General features: G+C 58.0%; 1 protein-coding gene across 1 annotated transcript; it reads right to left on the reverse strand.

Annotated features, from left to right (window-relative positions):
- Positions 1 to 1,166: 1,166 nt before the first annotated feature.
- On the reverse strand, positions 1,167 to 14,189 carry LOC101760708. Its single transcript, XM_012849021.1, has 5 exons — positions 13,921 to 14,189; positions 13,692 to 13,824; positions 13,169 to 13,568; positions 13,017 to 13,084; positions 1,167 to 1,304 (listed from the first exon to the last, which is right to left on the reverse strand). The coding sequence occupies exons 1-5, from the start codon at positions 14,187 to 14,189 to the stop codon at positions 1,167 to 1,169; spliced, it is 1,008 nt and encodes a 335-aa protein (XP_012704475.1).
- Between the last annotated feature and the right edge of the window lie 2,792 nt (positions 14,190 to 16,981).

Genomic DNA, 16,981 nt, shown 5'->3' on the forward strand with positions numbered 1-16,981 from the left:
CCCTCATTCACCCGAGACCAAATACCCCCATTAGGTCCCGGTTGCTAACACCAACCGGGACTAAATTCCCAAACGGGACCTTTTGACGCGGCCTCCCTCTTTTTCCTCTCCACCTTATCTTCTCCTCTTCTCCCATCCTCCCATCCTTATCTCGCGTACGTAGCTAGGCAGCTCCTCCTCCTCTCGCTTGCACACGCAAGCAGCTCCTCCTCCTCTCCCTTTCTTCCTCCTCCTCCTCCTCTTCCTCCTTCTTCTCTCCCTTTCTTCCAGGCGGGTGGGCAGGCGGCTCTGACGCGGGCGGTCGGCGGGCGAGCGGGGCGGGCGAGCGGCGTGGGTGGCCCATTTTTTTAGTTTTTGGGAAACATTTTAGTCCCGGTTGGTGTTAGCAACCGGGACCTAAAGGGGGTCTTTAGTCCCGGGTGAATGACCCAAGACTAAAGAGGGCCTTTTTGTCTCAATAGATTAGTCCCGGTTGGATTTTCAAGACCTATGTGTCTCTCCAACCATGACTAAAGGTGAGTTTTCCACCAATGTTTCTTTATCTTCCTCCTCCTCCTTCTCATTTTCTTCTTCCTTGTCTTCATCCATGGTTGAAATTTTTACAGGGCTCCATGGATTGCGATGAGGGTAGTGGGCTCAAGCTTCCCTAGCCCCTACACCGGATCCACCATTGTATGGGAATGATATTGTTGATTACTCTACGCACTGAATCTAGGCACACATTCGAAGGTGGAAACCCAATTTTGATGTTGCAGTTGTACAAAGCAATAAGTAATTAAAGCAGAGGACCCTGAAACAAAGTAATTAAAGAAGAGGGAGTTTCTTAGTTTGGGTTGAGACTTTGAACATGTGTTAGGTCTGGAGACCAAGAGGGTTGGGATAGACCAAAAATGTTGAGGGGGTTATCTGCAAAAGAAGATTGAATCAAACAAATCTATGAAAATTATAAATGTTTGTGAGGGTGAAACTGTAAAAGCTCAGGGAGCTTTAGGCCTTGGCGGGGTGGTGGTTCCGGGTGTTCCAATCGCCAGTGCAGCGGGGTTTGACGGCTCGGTCGAAGTAATGCAAAGGAAGAGCACGACAAGGGGTTCCTACAGGCTTTTTACTAACGATGGAAGTGCAAGGGGTTCCTACAGGCTTCTTACTAATGATGGAAGTGCATGGTGTTAGTCAGAATTTGGCCCGGCGGAGGAGGATGGTGGCGGCTCGATGTTGCACGGTGGAGCTTCTCCAACAACAAGATGAGGAAGGCGAGCGGTGTGGCTCAGCGTCGCGGACTTCCTTGAGGCAGTGGCTTTCTTTGGCTGCATCCAGGAGTGGTGAATCAAAGCGTAGACAGTCCAACGGTGCACAGCACTCCGGTGGCTATTGGCAGCGGAGCTGCACAGAGGCGAGGTTGCGGGACGAGGCAGGTGTGTTAGCAGAAGGGCACGGGGCTTCGCCCTTTATGGGGCATGGAACGTGCCATAGCGTGTCGTGCACGCCAAGGAGGACGTGGCGGCGCAGGAATACTGCAGCAAGAGCTGCTGCAACAGGCGTGGGTTGGATTGGGCCTAAGGGCCGGGTTCGACCCATTTTAGGGCGGGGTTCACAGCAAGGGACAGAGGACGGGCATACTAGGCCGAAGTGGGTTGAGATCCTGGGTGCGGACTTGGCTCGTTACGGTTAGGGTTTAGGTTTATTAGTATTCAAAAGATATTTTTAGTGCAAAAATAGTTCCGAACTAAGATAGATATTGTTTTAAACAAAAAAACATCCTAAAAGTTCCAAAAATCTCAAAAAAAAATCCCAGAGATAGAGTTGGACACAATGAACCCAAATAAAATATTAGGATCTCATGAAAAAGATTTTAGATCCCTCCAATAAAGTGATTTAGCTGTAGAAAATTGAGAATAAATTTCAGAACAATTTGGAAAATTCTCGGAGAAACCTAATCAGCATCGAATCACATTTTGAAAACAACTAGCCCATCAAGCCGTGCTTCCGCATGGGCTAATAATTTTTAAGTCATTGTATTAGAAAGTTATTTAAAAATTAGATCTCTAGCTAATAATGTAACAACTCTAGTTAAACTAAACTTGGTTAAGCTGGAATAGGAGGCTTAGACACTAACCTAGCAAGTGAAAGGTCAAATTTGCCCTTAAAAGCTCAAATTGGGGTTAAATCAAAACTTGAAACTATAGAATTGCCTATGTTAGGAAGACAAGCGTTCTACCAAACTTTGAACCCTTATAGATCCAAATCTATCTCGATTTTGAACTGGAACCTTTTGTAAAGTTTAAACTTTGACCTGAGGACAACAGATCTTAAAAAGGGAAATTTTGAAGTGTTGTCCAAAGTTTTGGTTTAAATCTCCCTCAAACCTCAGCCCTTTCACCCTGTCTCGCACCCCTCCCTCGCGCCAGAGCGCACTCGGTGCGTGCCCCAGCTTGCCACCGCCATGTGGAACCCCCTCACTAGTGAGCTCCTATCGCCCAACCCGCAACCGTGACAAGACAAATCGGTGCCCTGGCTGCCCAATGCTCGCTTGCAAGCATCTCCCTCTCTGCAGCAGCATCGCCTCCGTCCAACCGCATGCCTCGCCTTGCCAGCAGCTTGCTGCCATGCTGCACCCCTTCACCAGCCGGCTCCGCTATGCCAACCTGCTGCATGATGGGACAAAACGGAGCCCCCAGCTCCGCCAACCAGCGCGCACGGTAAAACTGCTCTGCGACTTTCATATCCCGCTGTGCCAGTGCGAGCGAGATGCTCCCCCGGAGCTCCGCCTCTGCCCGCCAAATGGCGTCCCCCGCCAATCAACTAGCCTCCAGTGGCTCCCCATTGCCCTCTGGCCACACCTCTCGCCATCGCTGGCCTTGCCTAGCCCCTCCGCTTCGCCCGGACCCTATAAAAGGGGTGAATGCCCGCGTGCGCAGCTCCTTGCTCACCCGTACCGCCACCTCGTTTCACAAGCTCTGCCGAAGCTCTACGCCGCCGCTACTCACCGTGGAGACCCCACCTCCACGCTGCCCCGCCGCTCAATGCCACCTCCGCTAGCTTCGCCGCAGCCACGTGAAGCCTTGCGCACCCTCCGTTGCCCGCCGGAAGCCTTGCCGGCGCCGGGATGCCGGAGGAACCTCCGCCGCCACCTGTGTTTTCATCCCCACCACCGTTCATCATACACACGCCTTCTCCGCCGCCCAAACCTGCCCCAAGCCTTCCCTGGTGAGCACACCTTCGATCCCGAGCCCTTGTTCCCTTTGCGCGCCGTACCGTCGGAATCGCACTCGCCCTGCCACCGGTCACCATAAGGACTGATTTGAGGAGTTTTAAAAGTTGCAAGGGCCTAGTTGTAGAACCTGAGGGCAGATCTATGAATGTTTGAGAAGTCCTAGGGCCTATCTGTAAAACTGCCATGGCTTTATCTATTTGAAATGGTTTTAAATGACTAAACTTTGGAAAAACACAGATAATTTTAGAAAAATTAGAAAAATGTCAGACCACTTTTGTTAGACTCAGTGAGCAAAATAGTTTCATAGAAAAATAACTTTGCCCATATCACTGTTAGAAAAAATATGCTCTATAATTTTATTTCTTGTTTAGACCTTTTAAATCATAGTAAATCACAAAAAAATGTAAAAATAACAAAACCACCTCTGAGATGGTTGTTGCAGTGACATGAACCTTAGGAAAATACTTTGCAGCCTAGTTTGGAACTTTAAATCACAGTTTAACTTCTATCTATGAAATCTATGGTTAAATTTATGTTTTTGCCTAGAGATTAATCTAGAGTAGAGAAAAATGTGACTCCACTTGGAGTAGTTCAGCTTTAAAGTATACGTCTCAGGAAAAATATGAAACCCTGGATGACACTTAATGAAAGACACAAACATTCAAGCCACTGCTAAAGTAATGTGGAAAGATAAATAGGGGATATATGTGGAAAATAGATGTCCTTCACTAAAAATAATGAAAACTTCACCAAAGTTTCTGTCACAAACATTCAAGCCACTGCTAAAGTTTCACCCTCAGAATCACTATAGATTTTGAGATAAAAATGGTTATGTACATGCTACCTTTAGGTAATGAAATAATTTTAATTATTTTTGTACTAGTCCAATGGATCCCAAATTTTTACAGTAACCCAGTGACGACATGATTGAGTTACTGCTAAATTCTCAGTGTCATATGTTGCTGTTTGAATATGGAAACAAATTTGGAAGATGAACCAGTTTAAATGAATAAAAGTAAATGTTAAGTCATATTAAGGTTAAAATGGTAATTTATGGAAAAGGTACCGGAAAACATTCAGAAATAGGATAACTTTCCAAATGAACCTTGAGCAACCCTAGAGTGACCTCACTTTCCTTGTGAAGTCTAAATTGTAAAACCTTAAATGTGTACACAATCACCATCAAAGTCAACCCTGAGTTTTATACCACAACACACCTTACTTCATGAAAATAATGAAAGTCTAGAACCTTTTTTAGGTGAATGTGGTTGAAATGCAATTTACACGTCAACAATAATTCATGTCTTTCATCCTGCATGTGAAAGTATGAAAAATTGAACTACCTGCATATGCATATCATGTAGAAGTTAATATCGCTGATGGAACCTACGAGCTCCACCCCACGCCGGAAGAGGAACCCACAGTAGAGCTACATCACGTGGAAGCTGAGCCCGAGCCATATCAAGACCCCGAAGACCAGCTAACTGTGACATCCTGGCCCAAGGCTTAATAGGATTGATAGAATACTCATACCAATAAGTTGCAACTTCTTTTCCGGAAGCTCATCCTCAAAGAACTCCGGGGTTAAGCGTGCTTGGCCCGGAGCAATTTTGGAATGGGTGACTGTTGGGGGGAAATATTAACGATCCCCTAAAATACCGCTTAAAGGAGCGAATGCGGAGGCCCGAGCCCACCTAAGCATGATCCAAGCTCCGCCTCGCCCGACCACGGCCTCAGGATCGGGAACGCCCGACCCCCCTCCACAAGGTTTCCGCCTCGTCCGACTGCGGCCCCGGGGTCGGGGGCGCCCGACCCCTCGCCACGAAGTTCCGCCTCGTCCGACCCCAAGCGGAGGGGTCGGGCGCGCTGGGGCCCCCGGGGCAGGCATCCTCCTCGGATGCGGTCCAGGTGGGCAAGACAGACAAAATCCTGTGGGTCCCCCCCGTCGGCCTCGCCATAAATGCGCCGCAGGCCTGGCGGAGGGAAGGGATGACCGCGCCCCTCACGCAACCCGTCGCAAGTACCTGTGCAAGACCACACTGTGCAAGCTACAGTGCCGGCGGCTGACTCCCATTCGCCGCAGGGTACTCATGGCCTGCGCCGGCCAGAGTGGAGGAGAGACCGGCCTGTCCTCGGGCCCCGCGCACCCTCGGGTCCCGCGCGCCCGGCAGTAAGGATGTGACGCCCTCTCTCTGGGAGCCGTCATCCGAACGGTGGCATCCACCGTCCTCCCCAACAGACATAAGGATAACGACGAATCGCCTTCATCATGACCCGACGCCTAAAAGTGCCGAAGGAGCTACCTGTAGGGAGCAACGACACTTGGCACACGGCCGCCTCCTCCTCCGGCATGCACGCCGGCGTTCGCCAGGAACCGGCAGAGGCGTCGGGCGTCTAGGGACTCGCCCCTCCTCCCTGCCGTATTTTTTACCATTCTACGCTTTACTCTTTACGGTCCTCCTCACCCGATCCCAGCTGTAACTCCGGCCACCCCCCTTGCGATATAAAAGGAGGAATCCAGGGCCGGAGGGGGGATCGGCTTCCTCTCCCACAAGCCATAGCACACAACAACGCTCCCTGAGAGCACAAGCACTAAAGAGACTTGGGACCAGTCCCTCTCTCGTCGACCTGTAACCCCTACTACAGAACCCCGTGTGGGCAATACGAGCATCCTCGATACTGGACGTAGGGCTTCCCTTGCCCGAACCAGTCTAACCCGTGTCTCCCACGCCACCACCTGAGGCTTTACGCGCATAAAAGAAATTTACTAGTCTAAGTCTTGATCCGCCAATCTTGACAACGACAGTTGGCGTGCCAGGTAGGGGACCTTTGCGCATACATTCCCAGCCTCAGATGGCCAATTACGATAGTAGCTTTGCTCCGGGCTCCCTGATCCGATTCGGGACCTTGGCCTTCCTCACCACCGGGGAAGGGGTCGAGCTGATCCCTGTCCTCGTCCTACCCGCTCACCCAGCTGCTCCCGGCCCTGCTGCCGGGACAGCGGCCAGCGGTCGCTCGCTTACCGGAAGGACCTCACCAAGGGGACAGCCCTTCGGGCTACGCAACGCCACGGGGGCTTACGGACGCCTCCTAGCGCGGTCCATGACCACGTCGCCCACGAGCAACGAGCTCGTAGGCGCGACGAGGACAATCTCTGACGCTGGCTCCAGCAGCGGGAGTCCCCACCCCTCGCGCGAGTGCCTTGTGGTCGACGCGCACTCCGAGGGATCCAACGGCAATGATGCCGAGGGGAGACAAAGGGCTCCCCCCTCGCGCGCCGCATTTACAACCAGAGCCTTACCAAGGGCCTCGGAGTGCTCTCGGCAACCAGAGGCGCGCATGGGCGCCCGCCAAGAAGTCGAGCACCCCCACCACGAGGGGGGAGCGTGACAACGGGCGCGTGACGTTCAGCAACGCATCTGTGCGGACGAAGAGCGTCCGCAGCTCTTCGCCCGCGCTAGCCAAAAAGTTGCCGCCGCGGCGGTGTTGCTCCGACAGCTCCCCGAACCAGCGACGCCCGAGGAGCGACCGGCACGCCAAGAGATGCGCAACCTGCTCGAGTGCACTGCCGTCCAGCAGGCGGAAAGTTCGGCGTCTCGGCGACGTGGGCAGAACGCCAGCCGGGCGACGCCCGACGCACCCCCAGAAAGGCGGGGGGAATCTGTCCATCAACCCCCTCCGGGGGCAAATTAGGCCGCGTCCGCCCGACGGACCCCGCCACCCGTGGGAGGCGAGGCTCGATCCGTCCACCAGCGCGTCGGTCTCGTCCGCGACGCCCGCGACACCCTGAACGCACGGAGACGCTCCCGCGTGGACAGGGAGGATGGGGTAGATCGAGGCTACCACGTCCACCGTGGCGGGCGCTACGACAGCGGGGAAGATCACAGCCCGAGCCCTGGACCGGCTGGGCCTCGGGCCTTCTCTACGCGCATCCTAAATGCGCCCTTTCCGCCGCGCTTCAGGCAACCCACGAGTATAGCCAAGTACTCAGGGGAGACGAATCCTAGAGTGTGGCTCAGCGATTATCGGCTTGCATGTCAAGCCGGCGGGGCGGATGATGACCTGTTTATCATCCGCAACCTACCCCTTTTCCTGGCCGACTCCACGCGAGCCTGGCTAGAACATATCCCTTCAGGACGCGTGCGCAGCTGGAACGACCTGAAGGAGGTTTTCATAGGAAATTTCCAGGGCACGTACACGCGCCCCGGCAACTCCTGGGATCTCCGGAGCTGTCGTCAGGGGGCAGACGAGTCGCTCCAGGATTACATCCGGTGCTTCTCCAGAAAGCGCACCGAGCTCTCCAACGTCGCGGACGCCTACATCATAGGAGCCTTCCTAGCAGGGACCTCCTACCGGCCCCTCGTCCACGAGCTGGGGCGCCGAGGCCCGCGAACCACGGAGGAGCTCCTCAATATCGCCACTAGCTACGCCTCTGGCGAAGAGGCCGTCGGAGCGATCTTCGACCGTTCCAAAGGCAAGGCGAAACGGGAGGAGGATGCCGACGAAGGCACCTCCAACCGCCAGCAGAAGAAGAAGGGCAAGCAACGGCGCGAGGCCCCCCTCGTGGCCGCGGTCGAGCGCAAGCGGGGGCAGCCGCCCCTCGAGGGTGCTCCCGGCTTCTTCGACAAGTTGCTTGAGGGACCGTGCCCGAACCACGAGTTCCCCGTGAAGCATGCCTACAAAGACTGCAATCTCATGAAGAGATACTTCATGGGTAATCCGGTGAAAGGTGACCAGAAGCAGAAGCCCGATGAGGAGAAGAAGGGCGACGAAGAGAAGGAAGACGGCTTCCCTAAGGTCGACGGCTGCTTCATGATCTTCGGCGGCTCCGCAGCATACGACACCAAGCGCCAGCAAAAGCTGGAGCGTCGGGAGGTCTACGCCGCCGAGCCTGCGACTCCGGCCTTCCTCGACTGGTCCGGGTCGGCCATCACCTTCGATAGGTCCGACCACCCTGGACGCGTCCAGCATCCGGGGCGTTACCCTCTCGTCGTCAACCCCATCGTCGGCACGACGTGCCTCACCAAGGTACTCATGGATGGGGGCAGCGACCTCAACCTCCTCTACGCCGAGACTCTCGACGCTATGGGGATCGACCACTCCCGCCTCCATCCCAGCAAGGCACCTTTCCATGGCGTCGTGCCAGGGAAGCAGGCAACGCCTCTCGGGCAAATCGACCTGCCCTTACGTTCGGGACCCCTTCCAACTACAGGAAGGAGGTCCTCACCTTTGAGGTAGTGGTGTTTCGCGGAACCTACCATGCCATCTTAGGACGGCCGTGCTACACGAAGTTCATGGCAGTCCCCAACTACACCTACCTCAAGCTCAAGCTGCCGGGGCCCAACGGGGTCATCACCGTCGGCACGACCTTCCAGAAGGCATACGAGTGCGACGTAGAGTGCTGCGAATACGCCGCGGCCATCACCGTCTCGAGCGGCTCGGCGGTCCAGCTTTCGGAGGCCACCTAGGATCGCCCCGACTCCAAGCAGCCGAGCATCTCCTTTGAGCCCACCGAAGGTATCAAGGAAGTCCCCCTCGATCCCGGCTGTTCCAACGGAGGGGTTGTGCGGATCAGCGCGGCCCTATCCCCCAAATAGGAAGGCGCGCTCGTCGACTTCCTCCGCGCGAATAGCGACGTCTTCGCGTGGAAGCCCTCGGACATGCCTGGCATCCCGAGAGAAGTCGCCGAGCATTCCTTGAATATCAGGGTCGGCTCTAAGCCAGTGAAGCAAGGATTGCGCCGTTTCGACGAGGAAAGGCGCAAGGCCATTGGCGAAGAGCTCCAAAAACTTCTGGCGGCCGGGTTCATCAAGGAAGTACGCCACCCCGAGTGGCTGGCCAATCCTGTCCTTGTACCAAAAAAGAACGGGAAATGGAGGATGTGTGTCGATTATACCGGTCTCAACAAAGCGTGTCCAAAGGACCCATTTCCTTTGCCACGCATAGATCAAATAGTCGACTCAACCGCCGGGTGCGAGACCCTCAGCTTCCTCGACGCATATTCCGGCTACCATCAGATCGCGATGAAAGAGGCCGACCAGCTCGCTACCTCCTTCATCACCCCCTTTGGTCCCTACTGCTACGTCAAGATGCCGTTCGGCCTCAAAAACGCGGGGGCTACCTTCCAGCGATGCATGCTGAAGTGCTTCAAGGACCTCATTGGGCGGACCGTTGAGGCCTACGTTGACGATATCGTGGTTAAATCCAGGAGGGGTGACCGGCTTGTTCCCGACCTGGAGCTAGCCTTCGAAAGGCTAAGGGATAAGCGTATTAAGCTCAATCCCGAGAAATGTATGTTCGGAGTCCCAAGGGGCATGCTGTTAGGCTTCATCGTCTCCGTGCGCGGCATCGAGGCAAACCCGGAGAAGATAGCGGCCATCAGCGACATAGGGCCAATCCGGAATACAAAGGGGGTGCAGCGCGTCATGGGATGCTTAGCAGCCCTAAGCCGCTTCATCTCGCGTCTCGGCGAGCGAGGGCTCCCTCTCTATTGGCTCCTGAAGAAGTCTGACCGCTTCGAATGGACCAGCGAGGCCCAGGAGGCACTTGACCGACTCAAGGACCTCCTGACGAAGGCCCCGATTCTAGTCCCGCCCACCAACGGCGAGTCCCTCCTGCTCTACATCGCGGCGACCACCCAGGTGGTTAGCGCGGCCCTGGTGGTGGAGCGGGAAGAAGAGGGACACGCTCTCAAGGTGCAACGCCCAGTGTACTTCATCAGCGAAGTCTTGTCCGAATCCAAGACACGATATCCAAAGATCCAGAAGCTCGTCTACGCCATCCTCATCACGAAGAGGAAGCTGTGTCACTACTTCACCGCCCATCCGGTAACGGTCGTTTCATCATTCCCGCTAGGTGAAGTAATCCGGAACCCAAATGCTACGGGGAGAATCGTGAAGTGGGCGCTTGAGCTTATGGACCAGGGTATCACCTACGTCCCCCGCACCGCCATCAAGTCCCAGGCACTTGCCGACTTCGTGGCCGAATGGACGGAGGTTCAAACCCCATCGGCGCCAGAGAAGCAGGAGTACTGGACGATGTACTTCGACGGGTCACTAATGAAGGCCCGCGCCGGAGCAGGCCTCGTCTTCATCTCTCCATTGGGCGTACGCATCAGGTACATGATCCGCCTCCATTTCCCTGCATCCAATAATGTCGCCGAATACGAAGCCCTACTCAACGGGCTCCGCATCGCCATCGAGCTGGGTATCCGTCGGCTGGACGTCCGGGGCGATTCCCAGTTGGTCGTCGAACAAGTCATGAAGGAGTGGAGCTGCCACAACCCCAAAATGGCAGCCTACTGCAACGAGGTCCGTAAGCTCGAGGAAAAGTTTGACGGGTTAGAGCTCAACCACGTCGCAAGGCGCTTCAACGAAGCCGCTGACGAGCTGGCGAAGGCGGCGTCCGGCCGAATGCCTATCCCCGACGGCGTTTTCATTAGCGACCAGTTGAAGCCTTCAATTCGCTATCCCGAGCCGGCAGGGGTCGGCGAAGCACCCCCAGCCCTGGGATCGGGACCCGAGCCAAGGGAGGTCGGCAACGCGCCACCTGTCCCGGACCCGAGCGCCGCTGCTTCGCCCGACTCGGCCCTGGGAGCCGATCCGTCCGACCCCGTGGTCATGGAAGTCACGGCAGACCCCGCAGTAGGGGCCGACCCCCTGATCGACTGGAGAGCCCCATACCTCGACTACCTCGTCCGCGACACGCTCCCGGCAGACAAAACAGAGGCCCGCAGGATCGCGCGTCGCGCCAAAACCTTCGCCATCATCGACCAGGAGCTCTACAAGAAAAGTCATACTGGGATCCTCCAGCACTGCATTCCGATCGAGCAGGGAAAAGTGCTGATCTAGGATATCCACGCCGGAGCTTGTGGTCACCACGCCGCGCCAAGGACACTCGTTGGCAACGCCTTCCGACAAGGTTTTTACTGGCCGACCGCGGTCGCGGATGCTACCCAGGTAGTCCGCACCTGTGAAGGATGCCAGTTCTTTGCCCGCCAGACTCACCTGCCCGCACAGGCATTGCAAACCATCCCCATCACGTGGCCGTTCGCAGTCTGGGGGCTGGATCTCGTCGGACCCTTCAAAAAGGCGCCCGGGGGCTTCACCCATCTGCTCGTCGCTGTCGACAAGTTCTCCAAATGGATCGAAGCTGGACCAGTGGCGCAAATCAGGTCTGAGCAGGCGGTACAATTCTTCACCGACATCATCCACCGCTTCGGGATCCCAAATTCCATCATCACCGACAACGGCACGCAGTTCACCGGGAAGAGATTCCTCCAGTTCTGCGACGACCACCACATCCGAGTGGATTGGGCGGCAGTGGCGCACCCCCGCACGAACGGGCAAGTCGAGCGAGCCAACGGCATGATACTCCAGGGTCTCAAGCCACGGATCTTCGACCGCCTTAAAAAGTTCAGCGGACGGTGGGTTGCGGAGCTGCCCGCAGTCCTCTGGAGCTTGAGGACGACCCCCAGCCGGGCGACGGGGTTCACCCTGTTCTTCATGATCTACGGGTCAGAGGCCATTTTGCCCACCGACCTAGAGTACAGGTCGCCGAGGGTCAAGGCATACGACGAAGGGAAACCAGGCATCACTCGAGGACGCACAAGATCAACTCGACGAGGCGCGAGACGTAGCCCTACTACACTCGGCTAAATACCAGCAGGCCCTACGGTGTTACCACAGCCGCAAGATACAAGGCCGCGCCTTCAACGTCGGTGATTTAGTGCTCCGCCTCATCCAGGACAACAAGGGTCGGCACAAGTTGATTCCCCCATGGGAAGGCCCGTTCATCGTCGTGCAAGTACTACGGCCAGGGACCTACAAACTGGCAACTCCCGACGGGCAGGTCTTCAGCAATGCCTAGAACATAGAACATCTAAGGCGCTTTCACCCATAGCTCTTATTTCCAAGTTCTGCATAAGCTTGCCTTCAATTCCGTTTTTTCCATTAAGCTCAGGGGCATCTGACCCTGGCCTCGTTCCAGGGCCGCATACCCCTCGGGGGCTATCAGTTTTGTTCTTCTGCGAAAAAGAAACCCCGAGCCGCCTTGGTTCAGGCCTTTTCCTTTAAGCTCAGGGGTATCCGACCCTGGCCTTGCTCCAGGACCACATACCCCTCAGGGGCTATCAGGGGTCCCGACCCCAGCCGCTTGGCGCCATCTAAAGGAAACAATTTTTCTTTTTCAAACCGAACACTCCTTTTCTAGACCTTTGGGTGCAAAAAAGAGAAGGATGCGTGAACGGTGCTTAGGCAAGTTTGATCGGACTGCGAAAAAACCTACGCCCCAGCGGCTACGGCACCTTCGCTCATCAAAACTTACTGACGCACCCGGCAACGCATTCTAAGCTTTCGAGCTCAAAGGAACAGTAAAGGGGATCGGGATTTTTCACGCGACAAAGTCATAGAACAGGCCCGTATGGCCAAACGCAAAACGAGTTCAAGACTAACATATTTACAAACTTTTGGGCACAAGCCTGGTACAGTTAACTTGACGAGGGGTCGGCAGGAGGGACGGCTTAATCTTCCAGGAGCTTCGCGAGGGCCTCCGCCGGCGCGGTCACCGCCGCATCGATCCCGTCCAGCTCAGCTTCGGTGTAACCGGCAGCGTACCCTTCACTCATCCCGGCAAAATTGATGCCGGAATAATGAGAGCCGAAGACCCCGAAGGCTCGCCGCATGCCGATGTGAAGCGCGTCCACGGCGATCTCACGACGCCGACGGCGTACCCCGAGGACACGAGCCGGCAGAGAGCTCGACCCCTCCTCCGGAGCTACGCCAAAGTTGTCGCAGATGACACGGACCGCATCTCGCAGGGCACCGTGCTCGCCGCGCTCCGCGTCAAGCAAACCCTGCATCTTGGCGATTTCACCTGCAAAAACCATCCAGAAAAGCCCACCAAGTCAAGGAGCAGAACACAAACAACACGGGAACGCGGGAACGGAAGAAATCTCACCGTCGGCCCAGGCCTTCAAGTCACGCTCCCGGTCGGCCCCTCGGGACATGGCGGACTGAAGTCCCTGCACTTGCGAGCGAAGGTGACCAGTCTCCGCGCTGAGGGCTTCATGCTCCCCCCTCAGCTGTGCAAGCTCCTCGGCGTCACGGCAGGCCCTCTTAGCGGCAGCTTGAAGCTCCTCGGCGTCGCGGCGGGCCCTTTCAGCGATGGCCTGGAACTCCTCGAGGTCGAGGCGGGCCTTCTCAGTGACGGCTTGAAGCCTGGCCTCCGCACGCCGCGCCTCCTCCAACGCCGCCCGCTCACGCCCTTGCAGGTCGCGAATGACCCCCTTGGCGGCGTTGATTTGCAGGGACAGGTCCCTGGTGCGCTCCCTTTCAGTATTGAAGTGCTTCCAGAGACCCTGCTGCCGCCGGAGGAAATCAGATTTCCCCTGACTGCCCTCTTGGAGAGCCTGCAAAGCAACACACCGTTAAGACAAAAAGCAAAGGGGAGATACTGATCACCAACAGTAGGAGCAACATACCTGGCTGCCAGGGAGGACGGTGTTGCCCAGAACCCCCAACGCTGAAGACAGAGCCGCCTGGACGTGGGCGATGCCGCCCTGCACCGCCTGCCACTTGTGCCACTCGGCGGCGTCGTCTAGCGCGAAGAGATGCCTCGGCGGGTCATCGCGGGATGACCAGCGAAGGACGGACCCTCTCCATGCCCAGGGAACGGAGGAAGCCGAGGCCGAGGCAGATGCCGACCCTGACACTGCCGTCAAGGTCGGCACCATGGCACTAGAAGCCGCCGGGTCTACAGACGGCCCCAGCACCTGCACGCTCGTCGCCGCCGAGGCCGTCAGCGGTATCCCGGTGGGCACCTCCGCCTGTGCCGCCGGAGCCACTCCCACGGGGGTGATCGGGGCGGAGGTCCCTGGCTCCGTCACCACTGCCTCCGCCGCCGCCGCACCTCCAGGAGCAGGCGTTCCCTCCGCCTCTGATCCCGCCACAGCTGCGGGGGCATCCGCCCTACCTCCCATCGCCGCCGTCCCCTCTGCCTCGTCGGCGTCGAGGTCGATCACCTCCCCGGCCTGAGAACCCGGGAGGATCGCGCCCTGAGCTGAAGGGGCGACCGGGGGAACCGAAGGCGGAGTGGAGTCAGCTCCCCCTCCCGCGGCTGACGCCGCCGTCGCTCCGCCAGCCGCCACCACAGGGGCCACCTCCGCGGGGGGATCCACGGCCGCACCAGGAACCCCGCCGCTTGCCGCGGGCGGGGCCGCGGCCCGCCCCCCGGAGGAGGTGGACAACCGCAGCGCCTTCTTAGGCGCCAACTGCAGGGTGAGGCCATGGGGAGCAGTGCTGGACATCAATGGACAGACGTCAGCAGAAACGAATGAAGGAAGAGGAGAGGAACGAGGCGCAGGGAAGGCCAACTTACGTCCTTGAAGCGCAAGGGCGGCGCGCGCGCTTCGACGCGGAGCCCGACGCCGACCCCGGGGCGTCCGGCAGTGGCCGCTTGTCGCCGCTTTGCTGCTCTCCGGTAGCAGGCACGGCGGTGGAGGCAGGCTCCACGGACCTCCGAGGAGCGCCCTGTGCGGACTCCTGGGGAGCACCCCGCGTCGGCTCTGGAGCTGCGGCGGGAGTAGGCTCCGAAGACCCTAGGGGGGCACCCCTTGCCGACCCCTGGGGGACGTCCCGCACCCGCTCCTGGGGGACGCCCTGCGCCGACCCCTGGGGAGCGTCCCGCACCTGCTCATGGGGGACGTCCTGCGCCGACCCCTGGGGGGCGGCCCACGCCAACTCCTGGGGCACGCGCTGTGCTGGCCCCTGAGGCACAGCCCCAGGGCCTGGTGGAGCCGAAGCCCGGGCGGACGCCTCCCCCGCTTCATCTCCCGCGGCCGTCCGCGGGGGCGCCTCCTGAATCACAAGGGCGCCCGATCGAGAGGGAGGAATCGGCTCCTCCTCCTCTTCATCATCTTCCTCATCTTCATCCTCTTCATAATCATCATCGTCGTCGTCGTCGTCGGACACGACCGACCCCCTCCACCGCCGCTGGAACTCCTTGGCAGCCTTCTTCCGCTTTTTCGCCGTCTCCTTGTCCTTGCGGCGCTTCTGCGCCTCGGCATGGAGACGATTGCGAGTTCGCCGTTCGGCATATTCCGGCACCGGCAGAAGGGAGTCCGCGACCCGGGTTAGTGGGCCCTGCAAACGCAAAACAGCCCCGCGTCAGAGCGACAAATAGCAGGATACAAAGAAAGGAAGACGATGCCCCAACTCCTTACCAGGTCTATGAAGCCCGCCTCCGGGCGCATCGGCGGGTGCCCTAGAATCGGGTACTCGACGTCCTTGTCCTCCAGCGCCTCCCGAATCCGTTGCCGGATCTCGGAGGCGGCAAGCGCGCCCGTCGCCAAGGCGGTGCCCTCGGTCGGCGCGTCGGGGGTCATGGCGCCAAGCGGTCGGATCCGGAGCATCAGCGGCGCCACCCGTCGGGCATGGTACGCTCCGATGACCCCGGCGCCGGTTAGCCCGTTCCTCTTCAGCCGCTCGATGGCCTGCAGCAGGTCGGAGAACGGCTTCTTCTCCTTCTCCACCGGCCCGTACGCCCATACATCCGGCGCCGCGTCGATGGTGCGGCCGGTGAAAGCCGGTAGGGGGGAGTCCGGGTAGCTCTTCACGTAGAACCACTGGTTGTGCCACCCCTTGTGGGACGCCGAGGTCTTCATCGTCATATACTCCTTAGAGCGAGTATGACGAAGGTGGATCCCGGCGCACCCGATCGGCACCGGAGGCGACCGCTGCTGGCTCCCAGCTTTCCCCGACTTCTGGTACAAACTCACTGTGAAAAAGTATTTCCATAGCGAGAAGTGGGGCTCGATGCCCAGGAATCCCTCACACAGTGCGATGAACGCCGCAATGTGCTGGATCCCGTTGGGGTTGAGGTGCTGGAGCTCGAGCCCATAGTGGTGGAGGAGCCCGCGGAAGAAGCGACTTGGGGGAGAAGCGAACCCCCGCTCATGGAAGTGAGTGAAGGAGATGACATAGCCGGAGGGAGGCGTCGGAACTTGCTCCGGCCCCGGCAGTTCCCACTCGCCCGCCACCGTCCTTTCGCAGAGGAGGCCCTTCTGCACCAGGCCCTCGGCACGCGAGGAGGTGAAATGGGAGACCCCCCAAGAACCCATCGCCGGAGGAGGGAAGAGATCGACGGAGATGGGAAGAAAGGGCGCGGCTTGGAGCGAAGGAAACGAGGCGGGCGCGGATGAACTGAGCGTGAGGCTGGAAGGCAAGAAGGTTCGAATGCAGAAGGAAGGTGGAGCCGGCGCGGCGGGCTCCCGTTTTTATAGGAAAGGTACCGGGGAAGCCAAATCGATGCCCCGGCCGCCATAAATGCAGCGCCAGGTACGCCCCTGCCACGCCCGTTTCCTTTTCAAAAACCGCGCGCATGATCGGCCGCGAAAACATCCTATCCTCCTCGATTCGCGGGACGGCGCTCCCCATAACTCCACTTCCCAGATGGCGCGCCCATGACGCCCCCCACGTTCGGCCCAGATGCAACGACCGCTCCGTTCGGGCCCAAGGCCCACAGGGAGGTAAGAAAGGGATACGGGGCTGAAAACGCCCCTACGGCCCATTACGGTCCAGAGGTTCAAAAGCTGGCCCGACACGGGTTCGACAGCTGCCTCAGGACATCCCCCGAGCAAGGGGTGAGAAGGGACGGGTCCGCTAGCGGCCAACACCTAGGCGAGCGAAAGCTAAAGGGCGTCCCAACCTCACGTTCGAGTCCCGCCCGGTATAAAGTTCATGGTTTTTCCACGGGGAAAGGCAACGAGCCCCC

Source organism: Setaria italica, chromosome IX (genome assembly GCF_000263155.2).
Source record: "Setaria italica strain Yugu1 chromosome IX, Setaria_italica_v2.0, whole genome shotgun sequence".
Taxonomy (NCBI): Eukaryota; Viridiplantae; Streptophyta; class Magnoliopsida; order Poales; family Poaceae; genus Setaria; species Setaria italica.